Raw genomic sequence first — 24,771 nt, forward strand, 5'->3', positions numbered from 1 at the left:
ACAAAAGGCACCTACAAGGAACATGTAGGAACGCACAACAGACCAACAGAGTCAGATTTTTTGAGAGAAATGGCAGCCTGTGAACATTTTCTGGCTTTAGAGACGACCGAAAGCAGGTCACTATGTTCCCCCAGTGCTGGAGACTCTCTCCGAAGTAGCTTTTGTTGCAGGTATGCTCAAATATTTTTGGGCCAGCTTTGACAGTCGTGACTAGACTCACGGATGTTCCTTTCACCAGTCTAGTAGTGGGTTTTCCTCACTATCAAGGTGAGCAAACTGCAGGTAGGACTGAAGCTCAGAGTCTACAACGTGTTCCTGGTAACAAAGATGCGTTAGGCTGACTCTCTTAGTGATTTTGAAGAAGCTCCCTTTGGTCTTCTTTATCTTGGACAGCATATGGGTGTATCCTCTGCCATGTCTGCGGTCACAACATCATTTGGGCTGGTCCCCTTGAAACGGGCATGGCAAATATAATGTAAATAACAAGTTTTGTCTAATGAAAATATTTGACATCCACACTTTGAATATGGATTATAGCACATTGATTACTTGTCATCAAATTTTAATCCACTTTTTTCTTGAATTTATAATACATTTGTATCTATCTGCAATTATTATTTACCATTCTTACAGACGCAACAATCTCAACACTCAAGTCTAGCCTGGATCGGGGCAACCCTGTCCTCACTATTGTATTGCAGCTTGAATCTTAAATCCACAGCAGAAGCCAGTTCTAGCAGCTCTTATGTGTTCGGATGCTTATATATTACCTACAGGGAAGTTAGGATTTTAGTCCTAATGGTGTTTGTGAGCTCTCGACCTCTATTGTTTACTTTGAGGATGGAGGACCTGAAAAGGTGGAGGATTGGCTTTACAAAGGAAACACTTTTATACTTCTCACTGGACAGTGTCTCGGCAATCTAAATCAGAGGATGGAGGGATTTGTTGATGGCTTCCAAGTTGTCAGTGTCCTGCAATGTTGGGATGAGATGTCTGGACTTTCTGTCAGAAGACAGGACCCTAAGAGATGGTTCTTTGTTCCTCCAGGACTCTTTCAGTCATCGCCTGCCTTGACCCCCACCTTGTGAGGCATACTGTCTTCAGCCCATGTTCTTTTTGAGCATGTGCTTGCTCCTTTTTATGTCTCCAGCTGGAGGATAAACTGCTCACAAGTTTCTTGCAGACGCCTAATGCACGGTCAATCCAAGGATCCCTCGATGCATTCTCCATAAAGAACATGAGATTTATATACAATTTTGCATAAAGATTTGAGAATAATTTAATTAAGTAATTATTTTGTTATTTTTTAAATTGACATTTTTGTTCATCCTACTCGCCAATTGCAAAATGGAGCCTTTGGCCAAAACATTTCAGAGAAGCTGCCTTGATGACTTTAGCGCCACAGTCAGTTATGATACAAATTAGTCGCTTCTCTTTCAAGCTCCAAGAGTTCAGTGCTTCATGCAGTCCCTATAGGTTGTATTCACCTGACATCACATCCGACTCGTTAACGATGCGAGGCTGGAAGTGGTGGGCCAGTGAGTGATTTTGCCTTTCTCGAAGAAAAATGTCCTACGCTTGCATTGTTTTAGACTGTTGGAACCTTTCAAATCGCGAAAAGGATAGACGTTTTTTTCAGATTTCCTCGAGAATTAATCAAGACAGGCAGAAAAATGTCAAGAAAAAAGACCATAAAAGTGGCACATTCTCCAGTCCAAGAACGCACAAGTTTGCAATGATCACTTTGTTAAAGGTTTGTTTGATATTCTTTTAACATTTATTTTTTCCCATTATAGTATCATCTTGATATTATTTGTATATTTTAAAACACATTTTTGCTACGAGTGTTTCGTAAAGCACCAACTCGGCGAGTCTAAATTAAAAAAAAAAATGTGAGCAAAACCTAAAATAGTTAAGCTTTTACCAAAGGTAGTTAAAAGTTAAATCATGAAATGCAAACTAACCCGGGCAAAAACAATGCATATTTACCGTAATTTCCGGACTATAAGCCGCACCTGACTATAAGCCGCACCAGCTAAATTTAGGGGAAAATACAGATTGCTCCATATATAAGCCGCACCCGACTATAAGCCGCAGGGTTTTGATGTGTAATTACCGTAGTATATAGGGGTTCCTGCTACCACGGAGGGGATTGTCGGGACAGAGATGACTGTTTGGGAACGCAAAGCGTCCCATTTATTAACAATAAATCTTTCAATCATTCAATCAAACTTTCACATCTTTGACATGGCGAACAGCATTCGTGCAGAGTACAAATAATACAACGGTGCAAAGTAATACAAAGTGCTCGCCTGTACGTTATCAAAATAACCAGCCTACCGGTATATGAAAAGTCAGTCTTTAATCATTGTGTCATCGTCTTCCTCCTGCATACTAAAACCACCGAAATCCTCTCCGTCGGTGTCGGAGAAGAACAGGCCGTAAATAAGCCGCACCGTTGTATAAGCCGCAGGGACCAGAACGAGGGGAAAAAGTAGCGGCTTATAGTCCGGAAATTACGGTATTTATCCAGGAGAGTCTTGACACCAATTTCATTGACCAGCCACACACAGAGAAGTTATACACCTCCATGCTTTTTCCAGTTTTCATTCGTTTTGTTGTGTAGAATGAAGTCTAGAGCACCAGATAGTTTGACATGTCTGGGAACGCGATTTGACGAAAAATCATTGAGATCACTCGACAAATCTTATTTTGATGAAGTATAGGGATATATTCCATTGCATGTTTTGCATTTTTTACTCGTATCTGCTTTCAGTGGTAAGTTCTAAGCTCCTTTCCACTCGGATAAATCGCTCTCTGTTTGCTGCACAGTAGCCATGCTGGTTTTGTGGCCCACCACTTTGTTTACTTCCGTTCAAAAGTCACTTGACTGAATACAACTGATAGCTTCTCCTGTGTTCCTCCTGACATTTTTCATAAAGTGCAGGTAGTTCAACTTTGGAGAAATAGTTGCGTGAGATAACAGGTAATGATGTCTTGGGCCAAACACCAAAGTTATTGCAGCCGTTATATTTGCGTGTTTCTTCGAGGTGACTGGATTTGGGGTTGCTCGGTGCATTATTGCGGTTAAAGTTGTCTGGGTTGTTGCTGGACACGGACAGGTTTTCAGTGGACGAGTGTTATCTTTAGCTTATATGCATTCGTTAACAAGTTTGTCGTGTTGTTCTGTGGCACAGACACAACTCTCTTTGCATTTTATTTCGTTTTGGGCATCATCAGTTGCTCTAAATCCAAAATTCCTTCAGACAATGGTTGTTGATCCCTTACGAGGCACTAGCTCCTCACCTCCAAAATCTGCCATTGTACTGTGTACACCTTGCGTCTCTGGTTCCGATATTACGTTCCACTTTCACATTAATTTAAGGCTGCCGTGAGCTTGCTCGTTATGCAGCTTAATGACGCCCTTATCTTTCGTTCGCCCGCTAGTGGTCGGCGGACTGCTGGTTGTAAATTTGAGTGATTATTTTAACGGGGCAGAGCCTAATTTTAAAGGTTAATATAGCCGACGATCACCTTTATTTAATTGTGCTGGCCAAAATCGTGATCACGATTAAAATTAGATTAATTGTGCATCCTTAATAGTAACTTATCATTGTGTTATGTTCGTAGTTTCTATTTCTTGTTCAGCACATAGCAATACTGCTGTATGATGCTTAGTGTTTCACTAAAGCTGCATCTGTTTAGCACACAGCTTTAAAACTTGTAGATCCTTCTCCTTGAATTCAGGGCCAGGCTCAAAAATATAAGGTTTTGGATCAACATTTGTCCCAAAGTAGTCATTTTCTTCCATAGTAGCGATGAGTAGTACGTAAGTAGTGTTGTTGAAGGAAATAGTGAACGTTGTGATGCGTCTGTTTACAAAAACACAGGATAAGTTGTAAAATTCCTTTGTGCTGGCACATACTTGAGAGTGTTTGGTGATGGCTGGTGAAATGGTGGATGGGTGTTTTGCAATTTGGACGCATCATCAGTAGTGTGCCCCTGGGTCACTGGGCGTTTCGGCCTTATCACTAGACGCCCTCTCCAGGGGTGGCCAGCCACAGGGTGATCGGCCCAGGGCTTGCGTCAATCCCAATTAAGCATGAGTCGCTTGGTGTTGAACAGCAGACTTCTCATGGGACTATGCATGGCAGGGGCGTCCTTTTCCCTGAGTCAAGCCTAAGCTGACCGCATACCTCCTGGCTTGCTACTTGGGGGCCCAACAGGGGTCTTTCCTCCTCATGAACAGCCACTGGCTGCCTCTTTCGGCTGCCTCCGATGCAGCTTTGATGGCTATACGCAGGCGTTGGCCTCGGACTCCCAGGTCTACAAGCAATTTGGTGGTAGATCTCGCCACAAAGCCTCTGCAGCCCACCTCCACTGGACGGACCTCAGTGTTCCAGCCACGATGTTGTGCTTCAGCTGCAAGCTCGGCATAGCGTTGGTGTTTTCGCTCATAAGCCTCATCCACTGAGTCCTCCCAGGGTACTGTAAGCTCGATGATGAAAACCTTTTTTTGTGAAGGGGACCAGAGCACCACGTCCGGTCTCAGGGTGGTCACAGCAATCTCCGGAGGAAACGCAAGCTGCCGGCCAAGATCAACCAGCATCCTCCAGTCGCGGGCTAAGCATAGCCGGCCTCGCTCAGGTGGTATGGAGCCGCTCCTGACTACCTTAGCCCCTTCGCGGACAAAGGTAATGGTCTGCTGGTGGTTGGCTGCTGGTGGTGGTAGGGAGTTGATGGTTACTCGTTTGTCCTCCAGGGTGGACGCAAGGGTCTTTAGGACTTGATTGTGACGCCAGGTGTAACGTCCTTGGGTGAGACTGGTTTTGCACCCTGTGAGAATGTGCTTGAGGGTGGCTGGCATGGAACAAAGGGCACACACCGGGTCTTCGCCGAACCACTGGTGAAGGTTAACTGGTGTTGGAAGGATGTCATATGTAGCTCTGATGACAAAGCTCAACTGCCTAGCTTCCATGGCCCACATATCCTTCCAGCTGATCTTCCTCCTCTCCACACTGTCCCATCTCGTCCACTGACCCTGTTTGCCCAAAGAGACTGCCTTGGCCCATCTTGCAGCCTCTTCCTGGCGGTGTACTTCGTCCACCACCATCTTCCTCCGTTCTGGTGCTGTGGCCTTACTCCAAGCCGGGCGGGTAGCTGTTAGCCCAAAGCCTCCTCTTCCTTGCTGGACATAGCCCACAATGTCAGCATGTCTGAGGGCTGCTGTTGCTTCTTCCACTGCTTTGGCTGGTCTCCATTTACGCCCTGTCGCCAAGGTTGGTGCATTGTTGCTCACTACCAAGTCTCTGGATTCATTCAGTGTCATCTGGAGTCTTGTTTTTGCACACTTGAACTCCTCTGTGAGACTGGTGAGGGGCAGCTTGAGGATGCCATCTCCGTAGAGGCCTATGGTGGTAAGGCATCGTGGAACTCCGAGCCATTTTTTGATGTAGCCTGTGACTCCTCTTTCCAACTTCTCTACAGTCGAGATTGGGACCTCATAAACTGCGAGGGGCCACAGTATCCTGGGTAGGAGTCCGAACTGAAGGCACCAGGCCTTTAACTTTCCAGGCAGTTGGGTGTTATCGATGGACTGTAGGCCGCTGCTGATATCCTTACGTAGTTGTTGCACCTGGTCTTTGTCCTTCAGGCTTGCATCATACCACCTGCCAAGGCTCTTTACAGGCTGCTCAGACACTGTTGGGATTGGGTCATCTCCGATGAAGAATTTCAGGTCCGAGAGCACTCCCTTCACAATTGAGATGCTTCGTGACTTGGATGGTTTGATCTTCATACGGGCCCAACTGATGTTCTCTTCCAGTTTTCTGAGAAGCCTCCTGGTGCATGGGACGGTGGTGGTCAACGTTGTAATATCGTCCATGTAAGCTCTGAGTGGGGGAAGGCGCTGGCCAGAGTCAACCCGCTGACCGCCTACCACCCACTTTGAGGCGCGGATGATAACCTCCATCGCCATCGTGAATGCCAGGGGTGAAATAGTGCATCCCGCCATGATGCCCACCTCCAAGCGCTGCCAAGAGGTGGTAAAGTCAGAGGTTGTGAAGCAGAACTGCATGTCCTGGAAGTAGGATTTAACTAGGGCTGTGATGGTGTCCGGTATGTGGAAGAAGTTGAAGGCAGACCACAGGAGTTCATGGGGCACCGAACCAAAGGCGTTGGCGAGGTCCAGGAAGACTACGTGGAGATCCTTTCTCTCCGCTTTTGCCACTTGGATCTGGTGCCAGATCATGCTGAAGTGTTCTGAGCACCCAGAGAATCCTGATATACCTGCCTTTTGTACAGATGTATCGATGTACTTATTTCTTCGCAGATACTCGCCCATCCTCTGTGCAATGACACTGAAGAAGATTTTGCCCTCAACGTTTAGCAGGGAGATTGGACGGAATTGGCTGATGTTCTCTGCATCCTTCTCCTTTGGGATGAGGACTCCTCCTGCCCTACGCCACATTTTGGGTATCATCTTCTTTTGCCATGCTGTTCTCATGAGTCTCCAGAGAAACCTCAGGATGTCCGGTGCGTTCTTGTACACCTTGTATGGGACTCCATTTGGCCCCGGGGCTGATGCAGATCTTGCTCGACGCACAGTGTTTTCCACTTCTTTCCATGTTGGAGGGCCGATAGGCATATGATGTTCGGGAGGGTCAATCGGCGGGATATCTGAAGGGATGGTGAGACATTCATAGCGCCTTGGGTCAGAGTGCGTTGCTTTCAGGTGATCTTCCAGGTCTGCCTTTGTTGTTTTAAGGGCTCCACTTTTTTCCTTTGCGAAGATACTTTTGAGGAACTTGAAGGGATCTTTATAGAACCGTGTTCTAGTTTGTTCTTTCTTCCTTCTACGTTTCCGTAGGTTCTCTGCTCTGCGGAGGGATGCCAGTCGGGTTTTAATGTCGACTTGGAGCACATTTATGCCTTCCCTTTCCACTCCAGAGGCTTTTCTCCACTGTTTCCTAAGTTGTCTCCTTTCAAGGACGAGGCGCCTGATCTCATGTTGCCTCCTAGAAACTGGTGCGGTTGAGACGTTTTTTCCACCTTTCCTTACTTGCACTCCGAAGCGTTCTGACCCATATTGATAGATAATGTCCCCCATTCTCTCCAACTTCTTTTCCACTGTCCCTTGTAGTTGTTTGAGGGACAGGGCCAGGTCAGTATTGATTGTTTCCCACAGTTTCTTATCCACGACACCGGGCCACTTCACATGCAGTCTAATCCCTGCTAGTCTCCTTTCGACTGCAGGTCTAGGAGGTTGGGTCGGTTCTACCGTCGTTGTCATCAGCTCTGTGTTTGCTTCCTCCGTGACATTGGTACTGATGTACTGCAAGCTGTGGTTTGCGTCCAGTTGCTGTACTTCATTCGACTGATTTGACTCTTTTCGTAGAAAGTAGTCAATGCGAGGCCTCTGTCTCTCTTCTCTCAAACACTTCTTCTTTCCCTGGTGAACTCTCAACCCATGATGTGAGGTAATGCTCCTCCAACCACAGGGACATATCTGCAGTTTGTGTCCCGTCGTCGTGGTTGTAGCTGTGGCAGTTGCAGTGTCACTCTCTTGTATTGTGCTTTCACTCATAGTCGTTTCCGGTCCAGGGTCTGTTACCGTGATGTCAGCCGATGAGTCATCTTCCGCCCCCACTCTCGCAGACTCTAGGGGTGTTTTCTTCTGTCGTCTTTTCGTAGCTATAACGGGTGCTTCCAACATGCGAAGGCATGGGAAGCTACAAGCATGGGAAGCTAGCCCATGCCTGTCCCAGTGGGGTCTATTCCCTCCTGTCAGCTGTCTTTCCACGCTGCCACAAGGACTTTCCCCTGTTGTCAGCTGATCTTTCTCAGCGGTCACTGGACTTAGTGTCCAGTTACTCAGTTTACAAAAACACAGGATAAGTTGTAAAATTCCTTTGTGCTGGCACATACTTGAGAGTGTTTGGTGATGGCTGGTGAAATGGTGGATGGGTGTTTTGCAATTTGGACGCATCATCAGTAGTGTGCCCCTGGGTCACTGGGCGTTTCGGCCTTATCACTAGACGCCCTCTCCAGGGGTGGCCAGCCACAGGGTGATCGGCCCAGGGCTTGCGTCAATCCCAATTAAGCATGAGTCGCTTGGTGTTGAACAGCAGACTTCTCATGGGACTATGCATGGCAGGGGCGTCCTTTTCCCTGAGTCAAGCCTAAGCTGACCGCATACCTCCTGGCTTGCTACTTGGGGGCCCAACAGGGGTCTTTCCTCCTCATGAACAGCCACTGGCTGCCTCTTTCGGCTGCCTCCGATGCAGCTTTGATGGCTATACGCAGGCGTTGGCCTCGGACTCCCAGGTCTACAAGCAATTTGGTGGTAGATCTCGCCACAAAGCCTCTGCAGCCCACCTCCACTGGACGGACCTCAGTGTTCCAGCCACGATGTTGTGCTTCAGCTGCAAGCTCGGCATAGCGTTGGTGTTTTCGCTCATAAGCCTCATCCACTGAGTCCTCCCAGGGTACTGTAAGCTCGATGATGAAAACCTTTTTTTGTGAAGGGGACCAGAGCACCACGTCCGGTCTCAGGGTGGTCACAGCAATCTCCGGAGGAAACGCAAGCTGCCGGCCAAGATCAACCAGCATCCTCCAGTCGCGGGCTAAGCATAGCCGGCCTCGCTCAGGTGGTATGGAGCCGCTCCTGACTACCTTAGCCCCTTCGCGGACAAAGGTAATGGTCTGCTGGTGGTTGGCTGCTGGTGGTGGTAGGGAGTTGATGGTTACTCGTTTGTCCTCCAGGGTGGACGCAAGGGTCTTTAGGACTTGATTGTGACGCCAGGTGTAACGTCCTTGGGTGAGACTGGTTTTGCACCCTGTGAGAATGTGCTTGAGGGTGGCTGGCATGGAACAAAGGGCACACACCGGGTCTTCGCCGAACCACTGGTGAAGGTTAACTGGTGTTGGAAGGATGTCATATGTAGCTCTGATGACAAAGCTCAACTGCCTAGCTTCCATGGCCCACATATCCTTCCAGCTGATCTTCCTCCTCTCCACACTGTCCCATCTCGTCCACTGACCCTGTTTGCCCAAAGAGACTGCCTTGGCCCATCTTGCAGCCTCTTCCTGGCGGTGTACTTCGTCCACCACCATCTTCCTCCGTTCTGGTGCTGTGGCCTTACTCCAAGCCGGGCGGGTAGCTGTTAGCCCAAAGCCTCCTCTTCCTTGCTGGACATAGCCCACAATGTCAGCATGTCTGAGGGCTGCTGTTGCTTCTTCCACTGCTTTGGCTGGTCTCCATTTACGCCCTGTCGCCAAGGTTGGTGCATTGTTGCTCACTACCAAGTCTCTGGATTCATTCAGTGTCATCTGGAGTCTTGTTTTTGCACACTTGAACTCCTCTGTGAGACTGGTGAGGGGCAGCTTGAGGATGCCATCTCCGTAGAGGCCTATGGTGGTAAGGCATCGTGGAACTCCGAGCCATTTTTTGATGTAGCCTGTGACTCCTCTTTCCAACTTCTCTACAGTCGAGATTGTATAATTAATGTGCTGTCGTATGCTTAAATTGACCAAAGTACGTAAATATTACATGTTATTAATGTGCCATTTACTACATTACATATAAACCTACAGCATGTATATTCTGTAAAACGATGGAGGCTTTTGGATGTTTTTAGAGCGCTTAATAGGCGGAATAGAGCAACTCTTATTAGCTTGATTGTTAGCTGACGTTTGCTAGCGTTTATTTTCAAGTTAGAATGCATAAAAAAGGAAATGTGTTCTTGTTTCACATAAGGATTGTGAATGATAGGCATAATTCCCCAAAAAAGTCAGTTCCTCTTTCAAGGAGCCATATGTAATAATCTGGCCAGAAATGGTACTCCAATCACGGTCAAAATTCTGTAGTCTCCCTGACTGAGGTTGCCAGATACGCAGCAGAATCCAGCTCGATCGACTGGGCTACGCCAAGGAACTTCAAATGGCAAGCAACGAGTCCTACGCTGTAGGTTTCTCTTCCACTGCCTCTTACTAGGGGTTGAGGTGCTGGGACCATAATAGCTGAATAGACAAGCGTTTTGTCAATAAAAAATCTATAACCAACACATTTTACACAGAAATTAGGCTATTTTCAGGAAGAAGTACATCATGCCTGCGTATGATATCACAACAAATGGCAATCATATGGTTATTGTCAGTACTATCAGAAAACAAAGACTAAAACAGACTACAACATATGCTAGCAATGGTTAAACTGGTGAAAATAAGTAGAGCATGCTTAGCAGCCTAATGTACGCCCAAAACTAAACAGGATACATTTTTACTATGGTATGCCTATAGGCTACTGTTTCAAACGTTTCTGATTGCCAAATAACTTGGTGCATGTAGTCCACAATATGCAAACACGAATGAGGAATTCTTTTATCATGTGATTTGGCTGTCTCCATACGTTTCACATTGCCATGACAGTCGTGCTAATGTCGGAACCCATTTCCTCAGCGTATCAGCATATTGAGAACGAAATAGGCACTGACACTACCCATATAGGTTTTATTTGTCGAAAATATAATTCGCCCTGTCAGTTCATTACACATCGACATACAGGCTAACGGGGGAAATATATGCCCGTTTGCCTGTTAGTCGATGTGTAATGAACTGGGCTATACGTATGCTCCCATTGACCAGGCTAGCATGCTAAAAGCATTGCAGGAACATACTAGCTTTGTTAGACAAGATCATAGACTGTATTGGACAATATAGTTTACATACCATATGTCAATTTCCATTTATTATAAGTAATAAAAGGTAAATGCCTTACTTTCCGATCAAGGAGGAAATTAGCAAGTTAGGCGTCAGATGAAAAAATCTTCTTCGCCTTCAATCGCCTCCATATTTCAAAGGCATCCTCGATACAAATCCTTGTTTTGTTCCTAGATTTGTCATGAATAAGTTGAGAGTCGTAACGAGGCCTTTTAGATTTACTAAGGTCTGACATGTTTAGTAACTTTACCAGACGAAGATGTCGGTGCGTGACTGGCAACCTGCATGTAACACACTCACAGACTTTCTAATTGTTAAAACGGTGGAGGGCGAGACATCGAAATAAAAACAATAACAAGATTTTGGGGCTCTAAATCTAATTTTAAAATGAGCATATCCCGGCTGAACTACTGTTATCAGTTATAGAAGTATTCGAAAATATTTATTAATGCCTTTTGACATATCAGGGCCATTTAATGATGACTTGACATGCAATTATTACTATTATCAAATGACATTTTTACTGGAGGACAAGGCTAAACCCTAGGAGCAAACCAGGAGCAGGCATGCAAAAAGCTCAGCTAACCTAAAGTAGCTTGAAACAACACCAAAAATAAGTGCCTAGCAAACTTTAAGAAGTCTAGTTATTATCAAGTATCATCAAGTATTAGGACAAGGCTAAACATGTTACACTCTGAAAGAAAGCAGGAACAGGTATGCTAATAGCTAAGGCACTAAGCCAGTGGTTCTTAACCTCGGTTCGATCAAACCCTAGGGTTTCGGTGAGTCGGGCTCAGGGGTTCGGCGTAGGTCAAGACACACCCGACTCATCGTGTAAATAAAGACTTCTCCTTATTGGCGTATTACGGATACGGCAACAGCATAAGTCAGACTGATTTGCAGGTGTGTAATTTGTTGTGAGTTTATGCACTGTGTTGGTTTTGTTCTTTGAACAAGGTGATGTTCATGCACGGTTCATTTTGTGCACCAGTAAAAAAACATGGTAACACTTTAGTAAGGGGAACATATTCACCATGAATTAGTTGCTTATTAACATGCAAATTAGCAACATAATGCTCTTAACTAGTCATTATTAAGTACTTATTAATGCCTTATTCGGCATGGCCTTATTATAACCCTAACCCTGGCCCTAACCCTCTGACCCTAACCAAATAACTCTAAATTAAGTCTTTGTTACTTAGAATATGTTCCCCATACTAAAGTGTTACCAAAAACATATAATTTTGTCTTGAATTTGAAAATTATTTTTTTAATTTTTCATTAAAGAAGGGTTCAGTGAATGCGCATATGAAACTGGTAGGGTTCGGTAACTCCAACAAGGTTAAGAACCACTGCACTAAGCTATCCTCTAAGTTAGCTAGAAACAACAGAAGAAATAAGTGCTTAGTAACGTTTAAGAAGTGTAGATGGAACCATGTAACAGCAGAAAGTAAGCAGCTATATTATTAACAAGTACATTAATTTGTAGAGTAGATTAGTAGAGAGAGGATACTATAACAACTGTTAGTGTGCCAGCATTGTCGCTGCCATGACAGAGGCGGATCGATCCATAAATTGGTGGTGTTGACACCAAGGGTAATATCGGTAAATGACCAATACTCGAGTGATTAAATCAATATTTTAATTTTCTCAAAACCTTTTGTTGTTGTTGTTTTTTGTAATGTTACAAATTCAGAGAATATACCCCCTGGACATAGGACGACTGAGAGCAAAAAGTATTTAAATGAGTAATAGATTATGTTTGTGTTATGTTAATGTGTATTGTAACTTTGTTTTGCTCAAACAATTGTACGTCTTAAAAAAAAATAGTGAACCAGTTAAAACATTGTGCTGATATTGTTATACTATGACTGGCACTCACAGTGGTACAGTTTAAAAAAATACAGTTAATACATGTTATCAGTATCGGTCGATCTCAATCATGAATGATCAGAATTGGCAGCATAAATTCCTGATCGGAACATCCATACTGTTAATAGTAGAAACAAATTCAAGAAAACACTGTTAAATTTAAACACAAGTGCTGGACGAAACTGTTGGTGGAGTGTGAGTCTGTTTACTAAAACTAACTTTGTGCGTAGTGTTGCATAAGTGCCCCTAAAAAGCCAACCATGAGCTAAAGTTGAATTGTTGATGCTTGCTGAACCGTGTTGTCATAAGCGTCTTTTAACTAGTGTTAAGGCGATGTATCATGCCAAAAGTTATACAAATATTGTATGACGGTTGAAACGTTACTTGGTTCTGCTTTAAAAGGGAATCAGGTTGTTGTAGCTTCATACACTTAATTGTTTTATTTCTATTTCAGGCAGGATATAATGAAATGGAACGGTTGGGGATACAGTGACTCCAGGTTCCTTTTCAACAAGAAAGGTCAAGCAGAATTTACTGGAAAAAGGTAATCATCACATCACATTACATCATTGCTGTACCGGTTCAACATTGATTGATTGAAACTTTTATTAGTAGATTGCACAGTACAGTACATATTCCGTACAATTGACCACTAAATGGTAACACCCGAATAAGTTTTTCAACTTGTTTAAGTCGAGGTCCACGTTAATCAATTCATGGCAACAATACAGTAACAAAACCACATCACTTCAAATAACAGTGTGTCTTTCACTTATGTGTTGATCTTGCATAAGCATTCCCATGCTCTTATGTAGCTATCATCTCTGTAGTGAAGAATTAAAAATGATCTCGATCACAGGTGAACTCAACTTCCTCCCTCTGCACTCACAGCTGCTCCACACTGCTGCCATCCAGTGGCTGGCATGTGTAACTGTTATGAACACCACCCACCAGCCTCAGCCACAGTTGCACTTTAAACAAATGATTTGCTGAATGATTTAGAACAATGATGCTTGCAATGATTGACATGTCTTGGGGTTGGTGCAAGCGCTCCAAGTTAATTTGACTGTTCTAGAAACAGATTGACTGTTGTGCGATGTACACTGTCCAAAAAGAAAGCGGAACATATTCTGCTCCACTCTTTTAATCGGGTGGATGATTTCCTCTACTGTAGGAAAAAAATACAGCTTTTAAAGAACATTAATGGCATCAAAGCAAACATTTGTATTGAAAATGTCAGTGTTTAAATGTCATACTGAGGGAGAGATGATGATTGTAGTATTTTTCTGCCAACTACAACCACAAAAATAAAGACGTTGTTTGTAATGCAACCATTATATTATTTGTGCTGGTGTCCTTAAAGAAGTGATCGCTGAGTGTACGCTGTGACTGTAGAGGAGAAGCAGGAAGATTATGAGAGACATGCATGAAGAGATAAACACTATTTAGGGAAGTGATCGAAACAAAATGGGATGTTGCCCAACCAGTCTTGTGGAAACTCTTTTTGTATGTAACTGTGCATCCTCTTAACATATATATATATTTCTAAACAGTTGTTAAAGGCCTACTGGAATGAAATTTTCTTATTTAAATGGGGATAGCAGATCCATTCTATGTGTCATACTTGATCATTTCGCGATATTGCCATATTTTTGCTGAAAGGATTTAGTAGAGAACATCGACGATAAAGTTTACAACTTTTGGTGGCTGATAAAAAAAGCCTTGCCTGTACCGGAAGTAGCGTGATGTCGCAGGTTGAAGGGCTCCTCACATTTCCCCATTGTTTACACCAGCAGCGAGAGCAATTCGGACCGAGAAAGCGACGATTACCCTATTAATTTGACCGAGGATGAAAGATTCGTGGATGAGGAACGTGAGAGTGAAGGACTAGAGTGCAGTGCAGGACGTATCTTTTTTCGCTCTGACCGTAACTTGGGTACGAGGGCTCATTGGATTCCACACTTTCTCCTTTTTCTATTGTGGATCATGGATTTGTATTTCAAACCACCTCGGATACTATATCCTCTTGAAAATGAGAGTCGAGAACGCGAAATGGACATTCACAGTGACTTTTATCTCCACGACAATACATCGGCGAAGCACTTTAGCTACGGAGCTAACGTGATAGCATCATGCTTAAATGCAGATAGAAACAAAATAAATAAGCCCCTGACTGGAAGGATAGACAGAAGATCAACAATACTACCAAACTCTGGACCTGTAACCACACGGTTAATGTTGTCCAACCTGGCGAAGCCTAGCAATGCTGTTGCTAACGACGCCATTGAAGCTAACTTAGCTACGGGACCTCGACAGAGCTATGCTAAAAACATTAGCTATCCACCTACGCCAGCCCTCATCTGCTCATCAACACCCGTGCTCACCTGCGTTCCAGCGATCGACGGCGCGACGAAGGACTTCACCCGATCATCGATGCGGTCGGCGGCTAGCGTCGGATAGCGCGTCTGCTATCCAACTCAAAGTCCTCCTGGTTGTGTTGCTGCAGCCAGCCGCTAATACACCGATCCCACCTACAGCTTTCTTCTTTGCAGTCTCCATTGTTCATTAAACAAATTGCAGAAGATTCACCGACACAGATGTCCAGAATACTGTGGAATTTTGCGATGAAAACAAGAGCTGTTTGTATTGGGATACAATGTGTCCGAATACTTCCGCTTCAACCATTGACGTCACGCGCAAACGTCATCATACATAGACGTTTTCAACCGGAAGTTTCCCGGGAAATTTAACATTGCACTTTATAAGTTAACCCGGCCGTATTGGCATGTGTTGCAATGTTAAGATTTCATCATTGATATTTAAACTATCAGACTGCGTGCGTGGTCGGTAGTAGTGGGTTTCAGTAGGCCTTTAAGAATTTTTATTCTATCTCAATCCAGATATAGATTAAGTGGTATGATTATCCCCGGTCTGAAAGAGTGGTTTGAAAGCACGTTTGGAGCCAGCCTGCTGCACAAAACTCCAGCAACAGTGAGCACACTTCATTCTTTCTCATCCTATTTTCCGTGAATCACACCGAGCCTTCTAAATCACTGCTTTGTTTCATCTCAGCCCATTATGAACAGTAATGCCATACAAGCTCCCATTCTTAACAAGGCCTTCATGGATGACTTGAAATCCACCGATATTCCCTTCTCACACAACGCAGAGGACCGGGTATTCCGCAGCCACGGTAAGACTCACTTGGAAACAAGACAGCACCACTCTGCAAGTGTTTTCACTTAGCTGATCACTTGTCTATAATGTGTTTCTAGGGCATTGCTTACATGAGGTCTTCGCCTTGCGAGAAGGCAGAGTTGGCCGCGTTCCAGACGTGGTGGTGTGGCCCAGTGAGTTTTAGAAGCTGCGTCACGTCGGTGCTTTGATTGCGCCGCCTATAGCTTATTCACCCGACAGCTAATTTCATTTAAAGGGCCAATCTGTGCAGAAACCTGAATACAGTGGTACCTCAGTTCTCGTTATTGAACAGTTCCAAAGGGTCCATTGAAAACAAAATCGTATGAAAAAAAAAAGTCCCTTTGGAAACAATGTACATTTAAGTAATCTATTGTAGACACCCTGAAAGGTTAACACAACACTTTATAAGAGATGACTTATTGTTTTACAGGCAGAGAACAATGCAAAATGTATATGCATGATGAATGAAATGGAAAAAATGTACATTTACTTGAACCTTTGGGTTTATAGAAGACTCTTAAACAGCGATTAGTGGCAAGGAAAGACGGTAATGCCACCTTCGTACTTGTTTGACAAATTCAATAGTGTTTTTCACCGTCTGTATCAAAGTGCTGGTACTCTGGCTTGCATGCATTCACCAGCTATACGCTCTACAAAACTATGGACAGCGAGGAAGCGACATACTACCCTTGATTATTTGGCTTGACTTACCGTAGCAGTATGGTATGTTCAGTGACACTCTAGGAACACAGACTCGACGGCTCTCTTTAATTTTGATCTTTGATTGGATTATTAATGTATGCTTTGAGATGGGTACTGAATTCTGTACTTTCATAGCTCCCGACCAAATTCTGTCGGTACTACCGATTCACGTAAATTCCAACGGTACCAGTTTTCACTACCTGTGTTGCACGTGACATCACGTCCGGTCGCAAACTCAGCACCGGGCCGCGCTGTATTACTCTTGAGTCAACACGTAGAGAAGGTTGTATGTGATACAGCGGTTTCAGAAATTAGCTTTAGCTGCAAGTCAAATGCAAGGTAGATACAGTATTTCAATGCTCTGCTGAATTAATCTGGGTGCCAATGTGGAGGATTATATACTGTGTGAAAGCTAAAAAACTACTCTAAACTGGACTTTCAGACAAAAGTTGATCAGACTTTTACAACAAAGTAAGTTTGTTAGGTGCATGTACTTCAGATACAAATAAATGGTTCAGACCACAAATTGTTTGTAATTTCTATAAAAGTAAATGAATGGGACTAAGAAGTATTTGATAATAACATTATTATGAACATGAAGCATCTTATTTTTCTTATTTTCTTAATCAGCAACCTGTATTAACAATGATTAGAGAATAAGAATTTAAATAAAAAAAAAACGAAAAAAAACCCCAAAGGCGTCAGTGCCTCACCTGGCATGAACATCATCGCACGTCACATCACGTTTTAGCCCGAACTAATCCGGTTTGGATATTGAGCAGCACTATACATTTATTGTGGAAATCCTGTTGAACATGTTTGAAGCTTATGTGTGTCAAATATCAACAGAGCAGGTTGAAATGTAATGATAATAGGATGTGGAGATTCTGTTACACTTTGTTGCCAGAACACATTGTCTGGATAGATGGATGACATAGTTTTTAATTTCTAGGATTTACATGGATTTTTATGTTAATCATTACAATCCCAGGTCATAGCAGTTGTTTATTACTTGCCAATAGCTACATTTACTCAATTCCATTAGATTTTACATCCCTCCGTGGGCCTTCATGCCAAGCTGTTGCTTTTACACGGGGGTTAATTTTGTTGAACTGTGATCCTCAAGTTGAGCTGTGTGTTTAATTAGTCAGCAGAATATACCAGGACACAGGCATTTCTCGCTGCTGCTAAAAGCACTTTAGCCAGGTTAAGTGCATCCTTCAAGGTTTGCGTTACTCCTCCCCCGACTTATTGTAACCGGATATGTGCTCTGATTGGTTGAAATGCATTTGTATTGATTCGCATCATCTCACCCCAGAGAGCAACACTTCATACCGTTGAACCCCACCTACAAAAAGCCTCCAGCAAATGGAGACACACCCTGTTTCCCTGCTATTTCTTTCTCTTTAGACCCTGCCAATATAAACACTATATATCACCTGTCATATTTCATTTGTTTTAGAATGTGTTTACCTTCACTCTTGTAATACTTTATTCATGGTTTCAATAGAGTAGTTCAAATGCCAATATATCTATGATAGCTTAATTTTTTATTTTTTGCAGACTGCCACAATGATGTTGTAACAATTGTGGAACTAGCATGTAAACACAACGTCTGTTTGATGCCATACGGAGGTGAGTTACATTCGTCAGGCACCAATAGTGGTTTTAACCTGTAGAAACTGTACACATTCATTTTACTGTGTTCATTTGCTATGTATTCATATTTTGTTTATTGTTCTGTCATTATAGTTTACTGCACATTTAAATCTTAGGTCTTGTGAGTCATTAAGTTTTATTTTAAAGAAATATGGAGGGACAAGCGGTACAAAATGTATGTATGGATGGATGGCTGGATAATGTTTTTTTTCCACCTAGGAGGGACAAGCGTTTCCAGCGCTCTTGAGTGCCCCCCAGAGGAAACTCGGTGTATTGTATCTTTGGATACGTCACAGATGGTATGTACACTGCTGTATTTCTATTAGCTTTTGTCAAAAATGTTTTCATGTTGTGCATGATTGACTGACCTGCTAAAAATGAGTAAATAACAAAATAGGCTTTGCAACTAATAAGCTTTCCTTTAAAAAAAAAAAATCACTATAAGGAAGTTACTGACAGATAGGTAAAACAGACTTATGTTATATTAAAAAAAAAGGAAATAACACCCTTCATTGCGTTGTTCAGATATATTATTTTAAAAATATAAACCAAGTGATGCTTTATGCCTTTATAACCCACACATGTTTACAATTAGACAAAAAAACAATTCTAATAACCACTAATAGTAGCTGCAGCCCAAGCATAAGACAAATGCAATGCTTTGACATCAACCATCCATCCATCCATTTTCTACCGATTATTTCCTTCGGGGGCGCTGGAGCCTATCTCAGCTACAATCGGGCGGAAGGCGTTTTACACCCTGGACAAGTCGCCACCTCATCGCAGGGCCAACACAGATAGACACACAACATTCACACTCACATTCACACACTAGGGCCAATTTAGTGTTGCCAATCAACCTATCCCCAGGTGCATATCTTTTGAAGTGGGAAGAAGCCGGAGTACCCGGAGGGAACCCACGCAGTCACGGGGAAGACATGCAAACTCCACACAGAAAGATCCCGAGCGCAGGATCGAACCCAGGACCTTCGTATTGTGAGGCAGACGCACTAACCCCTCTTCCACCGTGCTGCCCTGACATCAACCAATAATCCTAAAATAAATCCTGCTCTCTCTCTCTCACATGAAAGCAATACCGTTTCATTTTACAACAGAATATAAAACAGCAAAAATATCCAGCACAGTGTTGTACTTTGAACTGAGTGAGGATGATAAATAGGCCGCTGTGGCACTAGCGGTTTGTTGCACAGAGGTCAGAGGTCAGAGGTGAGGCGACTCCGGTGTGTGAAAGAAGCAGCATAGCAGGGACATAAACTTTATTACCTCTGGAGTGTAATTGATGGCACAGGGAGGCGTGTTGACCCCCTGCAGGTAAGGCTAGGCCCAGTGCTTAGTGGTCCAAATAAGAGACATATATTTGAAATCAGATATTAAATTGAGCTTAACCTTGGGGAGCTGCCTATTGTAGCCCTCCTGTGGCCTCGCTGAGCACATTTATCTCACGCACAAGGGCACGCCAGCACCAAGTCTGCATTACTATTAACAGCTTCACTGTAAAAGGATTCATACAAAACGCATCGTTGTTTCCATGCAGAACCGCATTCTGTGGATTGATGAGAACAATTTGACTGCCCACGTGGAAGCTGGCATCATTGGCCAGGATTTGGAGCGGCAGGTGAGTGTGACATGCTTCTTTGAAAAGAGCAGGATGAAGCTTTCCCGCTTTATGGAATGGTCTTTGCAACAAGAGGGTGCTTAGAGACCGGCAGAGAGCTAATTCCTATTCCTATTTTGTTTGGAGTACAATGTGTCAGCATTTAAAAGCCATTCACATTTTTTGAGGCCCTCTTGGGAAAGTTGTTGGACATGTACTGCTGTCCCTCTTCCACCAAACAGCAGTAGAACTTTGATGTAACATGTTTAAGGGACCGTGTTTGGTAACTTAAAATTTAATCAAATTAAATCCTACACATCTTCCTAAAATGCAACAGAACCATGTGATTTTTCTGTTGTATCATAAATAATAAGAATAGTAACGATCATTCACATATTAGAAAAAATTAAACAAGTAAAACTGTATCTCATCATAAGTATTATATTATATGTATTCCTTATATATTATATATGTATATTATTTACCCCCCTGCCAGGAGGTATATGTAATTAGTGGGGCCTGTCTGTCTGTCAGTTAGTTGGTTAGCAACATAACCCAAAAAGTTATGGACAGATTTTGATGAAGCTTTCAGGAAATGTCCGAAATGGGATAAGAAATAAAATAGAATAAAATATAAATCAAATCAGGTTATAAAAAAATATACATTATATTTCAATCTGCTATATTACATTTAATTAGGTAGAAATATCATAGAATAACATTACAAAACATCATTGAAAAAGCATGATCGTAATGTTAAAGTTAAGTTAAAGTTAAAGTACCAATGATTGTCACACACACACTAGGTGTGGTGAAATTTGTCCTCTGCATTTGACCCATCCCCTTGATCACCCCCTGGGAGGTGAGGGGAGCAGTGGGCAGCTGCGTAGCCGAGCCCGGGAATCATTTTTTGGTGATTTAACCCCCAATTCCAACCCTTGATGCTGAGTGCCAAGCAGGGAGGTAATGGGTCCCATTTTTATAGTCATTTTTATAGTCTTTGGTATGCAAGCCGATTTTTCATTGTTATTGTAGTTAAACCAGATGTGAAGCTTAGTTATTGTGTTATATGTGATTGGTATGAGAAGGTGTCTTGACATGTTTTAACGAAAGTCTCCGGTAAAAGTGACTCCAGACTTCCATCTTTTTTCTGCTGAGCTTTTATTCCAGTTCCAATTAAAGCAGTCTGAGTAACAGTCTACATTTTATGTTATTAATGCTCTCCACTGTAACGTAAACACGGACGTGGAGCTCCTCCTCTCAAAGCGCGCCAGCAGCTTTTGCTCCAATTATGTCGACCCACGGCAATTGAAGATAAAATAGTCTTTTCTTGTCGGGAGAACAACTTGCCATAGCTTTCTGAGATTTCCATATTGTCGCTTTTCTTTGTGGATTTCTGAACGCTATTTTCGAGTTTGTTGCTCAACAGCATCCATTACATTTCTCAACGCTCTGGAATGGACCGAGGGTCAAAAAGGAGTCAGGACGCATGCACGTTAATCGTGTGTTAAAAAATGATTGCCGTTAATGTAGCATATAGTTAACACGTTATTATCGTGTTAACTTTGACAGACCTACTAAAAAGAGAAGCTGAACTTGAATGTCGGCCATGCTGCATAACAAGAACAGTAGTATTCTGCAGCACCTCTGAAATTATGTTGATTGTTCGTGGTCTATGTTTAACGGCACTTTTTTGGGGGGCGGGGTGCTCTACCTTTGGTGTTTGGCAGCTTAATGAAACCGGCTACTGCACAGGCCATGAGCCGGACTCCATGGAGTTCAGCTCTGTGGGGGGCTGGGTTGCAACGAGAGCATCAGGCATGAAGAAGAACATCTATGGCAACATTGAGGACCTGGTGCGTAGCCGTCAGATTGTAAAATGGCATAGGGCTTTGGTTCCAATTTGTACATTTAAACCAGAGAGTCATATTTATGTCCAAACACTTAGTTTTTGCTTCCCTTATCGTGTTATAGGTTATCCACATTAAGATGGTGACGCCATCTGGGGTGATTGAGAAGAGCTGCCAGGGCCCCCGAATGTCCACGGGGCCGGACGTTCACCACTTCATCATGGGATCTGAAGGTCTGCTTGTGTTTTTGGTGTCAGGGAGTTTGTGCTTGTGTGCAGTTGTGTGGAGTCATGTCTGTATGATAAAACTGCAACATAAGGCCAGTTCTCATGTTCACACTTTAACCAAAGAGGGAAGAGTGCTCTGTCCATGTCCTGCCTGTCCCTGATGGAGCTTGTTCACTGCTGTACCACTACTATTCTTAAAAGGCACTTTTTAAACCCTAAAAACTATTACTGTTATTACTGTGTTAAATTTCACCAAAACATACAGTATTCTCTTGCCAGTTAAGTAAAATGTATCCTTTTTATAAAGAAGCATCTTATTCTCTGGGTCCTGCTACCCCTTACCTTTTTAATTATGAAAGTCTACTTATTTTGGGGTCAGTTACAAAATTGTTGGGACAAGATTTTTGTCTGATTTTTTACATTAAGAGCAAAAAAAGCCTGCCAATCTTGCTATTAATCAGTAAAATGGTTTCCACTGCACTCAAGCACCTCCTCCATCACTCACTCTCTTCTCTCTCTTGCTCTCCCCTCCCTCAGAATCAAAAGCCCCTCCCTCCTATTTTCAGGTGGGAGGGTCTTGAGGGTCCTTGGTAATTTGGCTGCATGCTTCCAGTGGGCCACTGGGGAGCAGCCTGTGTCACATTTGAAGCTTCTTAAAAGATGTAACCGGCCAAAGAAGCCTTCTAACAAGAGTCCCCTTTGTTCTAAAAGTGCTCTTCAAGACACTGTCTGTATTAAAACACTACATGTGATTAGCAGCTGAGCCCATTATAGGTGATACAAATAGCGAACTTGACTTTTACCCCTGCACATTGCTATGAAAGCCGCAATTACAGCTAGAGTGGTTCCGGAGGAGAAAAGTAAAACTAGGAAACATGCAGACTAGCAAAAAAAAGAAAAAGAATTCCATTCGTATTCGCACTGGTATGATCTCTTTTTGTTTGTTTGGTGACAGTATGTAGTTGAACTGTGACCGCAACAGTTGCTAGTAGCAACTAAACATTTGCCCAAAATAACTGTGTGGCAGAATACACACTGAGAGGATTTAGATTAGATTGACTTGAGCTTACTTGAACTACAAAAAAAATTCAATTTTGGCTTCATTTTAACAGAAAATCTTACAATACAATAAACATGTTTCCTATTGCACTCAAATAACAATTTTAGAAAGTTAAGATTTTAATTAAAGGGCATTAAACACAGTGTTTTTCTTGTTGCACTCAAAGAACAAATTACAAATTTCCATAATCAATAATTAGATAGAATGTAGTAAAAAAGCTTTATTAACATAATATTAAATTATTTATGGTTGCCAATCCTGGTCTGTGCATTAAAAAAATACATTATTAGTAAGTACTAAAAACACAACTGGATAAATGTACCCAGATAAGCCATGTAGCAGGTAAAACACACATCTGTTAAAGATAAAACACAAATGGTAGCAATTTGTTACCAAATCCAGGCAGCACGGTGGAAAAGGGGTTAGTACGTGTGCCTCACAATACTGGGTTCGATCCTGGGCTCGGGATCTTTCCGTGTGGAGTTTGCATGTTCTCCCCGTGACTGCGTGGGTTCCCTCCGGGTACTCCGGCTTCCTCCCACCTCCAAAGACATGCACCTGGGTATAGGTTGATTGGCAACACTAAATTGTCCCTAGTGTGTGAATGTGAGTGTGAATGTTGTCTATCTGTGTTGGCCCTGCGATGAGGTGGCGACTATATATATGTATGTACTGTATGTGTATGTATATATATATATATATATATATATATGTGTGTATATATATATATATATATATATATATATATATATATATATATATATATATATATATATATATATACATACACACACATATATATACACATATATATAGTGTGTATATATATATATATATATATATGAATATATATATATATATATATATATATATAGTATATACATATACACATATATATGTGTATATGTGTATATATATATATATATATATATATATATATATGTATATATATATATATATATATATATATGTATATGTATATATATATGTGTATATATTTGTGTATGTGTGTGTGTATGTATTATACATATATACATATACAGTATATGTATCTGTGTATATCTATCTGTATATATGTATGTGTATTTGTGTATATGTATGTATATAAATATGTGTATAAATATGTATAGATGTATGTATATATTTGTATAAATATATGTGGGTATATATATACATATATATACATGTGTGTGTGTGTGTATATATATATATATATGTATGTATGTATGTATGTATGTATGTGTGTGTGTGTGTGTGTGTGTGTGTGTGTGTGTGTGTGTGTGTGTGTGTGTGTGTGTGTGTGTGTGTGTGTGTGTGTGTGTGTGTGTGTGTGTGTGTGTGTGTGAGTGTGTGTATATATATTCATGTATATATGTATGTGTGTGTGTGTGTGTGTGTGTGTGTATATATATATATAGTTTATTAAACATCTTTAACACAATGTTCATGTTACAAGACTACATACAGTATCTGTTTTCCGAAACAATCATTTATCCACGTTTATGTGGACTTCTTGCTCCCTTTGTTTGGTTTTAATGTGCTATTTTAAGTTGGCAGTGTTGGGAAAAAAGTCCTTCCTTCCCGCAGAGTGTGTATAATGCTTTATGTCAGTCGACTGTTCCGTCTTGGTTTTTTGAAACTCAATGTGCTGTTTTCAAACTATTATCTCGAATGTATTTCATGTGTTGACGTTTTCAAACATGCACTGTGGCTCCTTCTCTAGCAGCAGAACCTAATGAAGAATTGTTGGGGTCGTGAGGTCGGTCAGAGGTTTATGTGTATCTGTATATGTGCTGCTGCTCAGGGCCTGTCTGCCTTTGATAGAGCCATGCTTTATTTCTTCATGCTCCATGCTGATAAATCTTAGCT

At 42.3% G+C, this 24,771-nt stretch overlaps 1 protein-coding gene across 1 annotated transcript in view; it reads left to right on the plus strand.

The window, feature by feature from the left end:
* The window catches only part of agps (alkylglycerone phosphate synthase), an 82,849-nt gene that overhangs the window by 3,940 nt on the left and 54,138 nt on the right, over nucleotides 1-24,771 (plus strand). The window contains exons 2-10 of the mRNA XM_062069936.1: nucleotides 13,046-13,135; nucleotides 15,492-15,582; nucleotides 15,664-15,784; nucleotides 15,867-15,941; nucleotides 18,055-18,126; nucleotides 18,370-18,449; nucleotides 19,706-19,786; nucleotides 21,496-21,621; nucleotides 21,740-21,848. Coding sequence (XP_061925920.1) covers nucleotides 13,046-13,135; nucleotides 15,492-15,582; nucleotides 15,664-15,784; nucleotides 15,867-15,941; nucleotides 18,055-18,126; nucleotides 18,370-18,449; nucleotides 19,706-19,786; nucleotides 21,496-21,621; nucleotides 21,740-21,848 — 845 coding nt within the window. The remainder of the gene's footprint in view (nucleotides 1-13,045; nucleotides 13,136-15,491; nucleotides 15,583-15,663; nucleotides 15,785-15,866; nucleotides 15,942-18,054; nucleotides 18,127-18,369; nucleotides 18,450-19,705; nucleotides 19,787-21,495; nucleotides 21,622-21,739; nucleotides 21,849-24,771) is intronic.

This window comes from Entelurus aequoreus, linkage group LG14 (genome assembly GCF_033978785.1).
Source record: "Entelurus aequoreus isolate RoL-2023_Sb linkage group LG14, RoL_Eaeq_v1.1, whole genome shotgun sequence".
Taxonomy (NCBI): Eukaryota; Metazoa; Chordata; class Actinopteri; order Syngnathiformes; family Syngnathidae; genus Entelurus; species Entelurus aequoreus.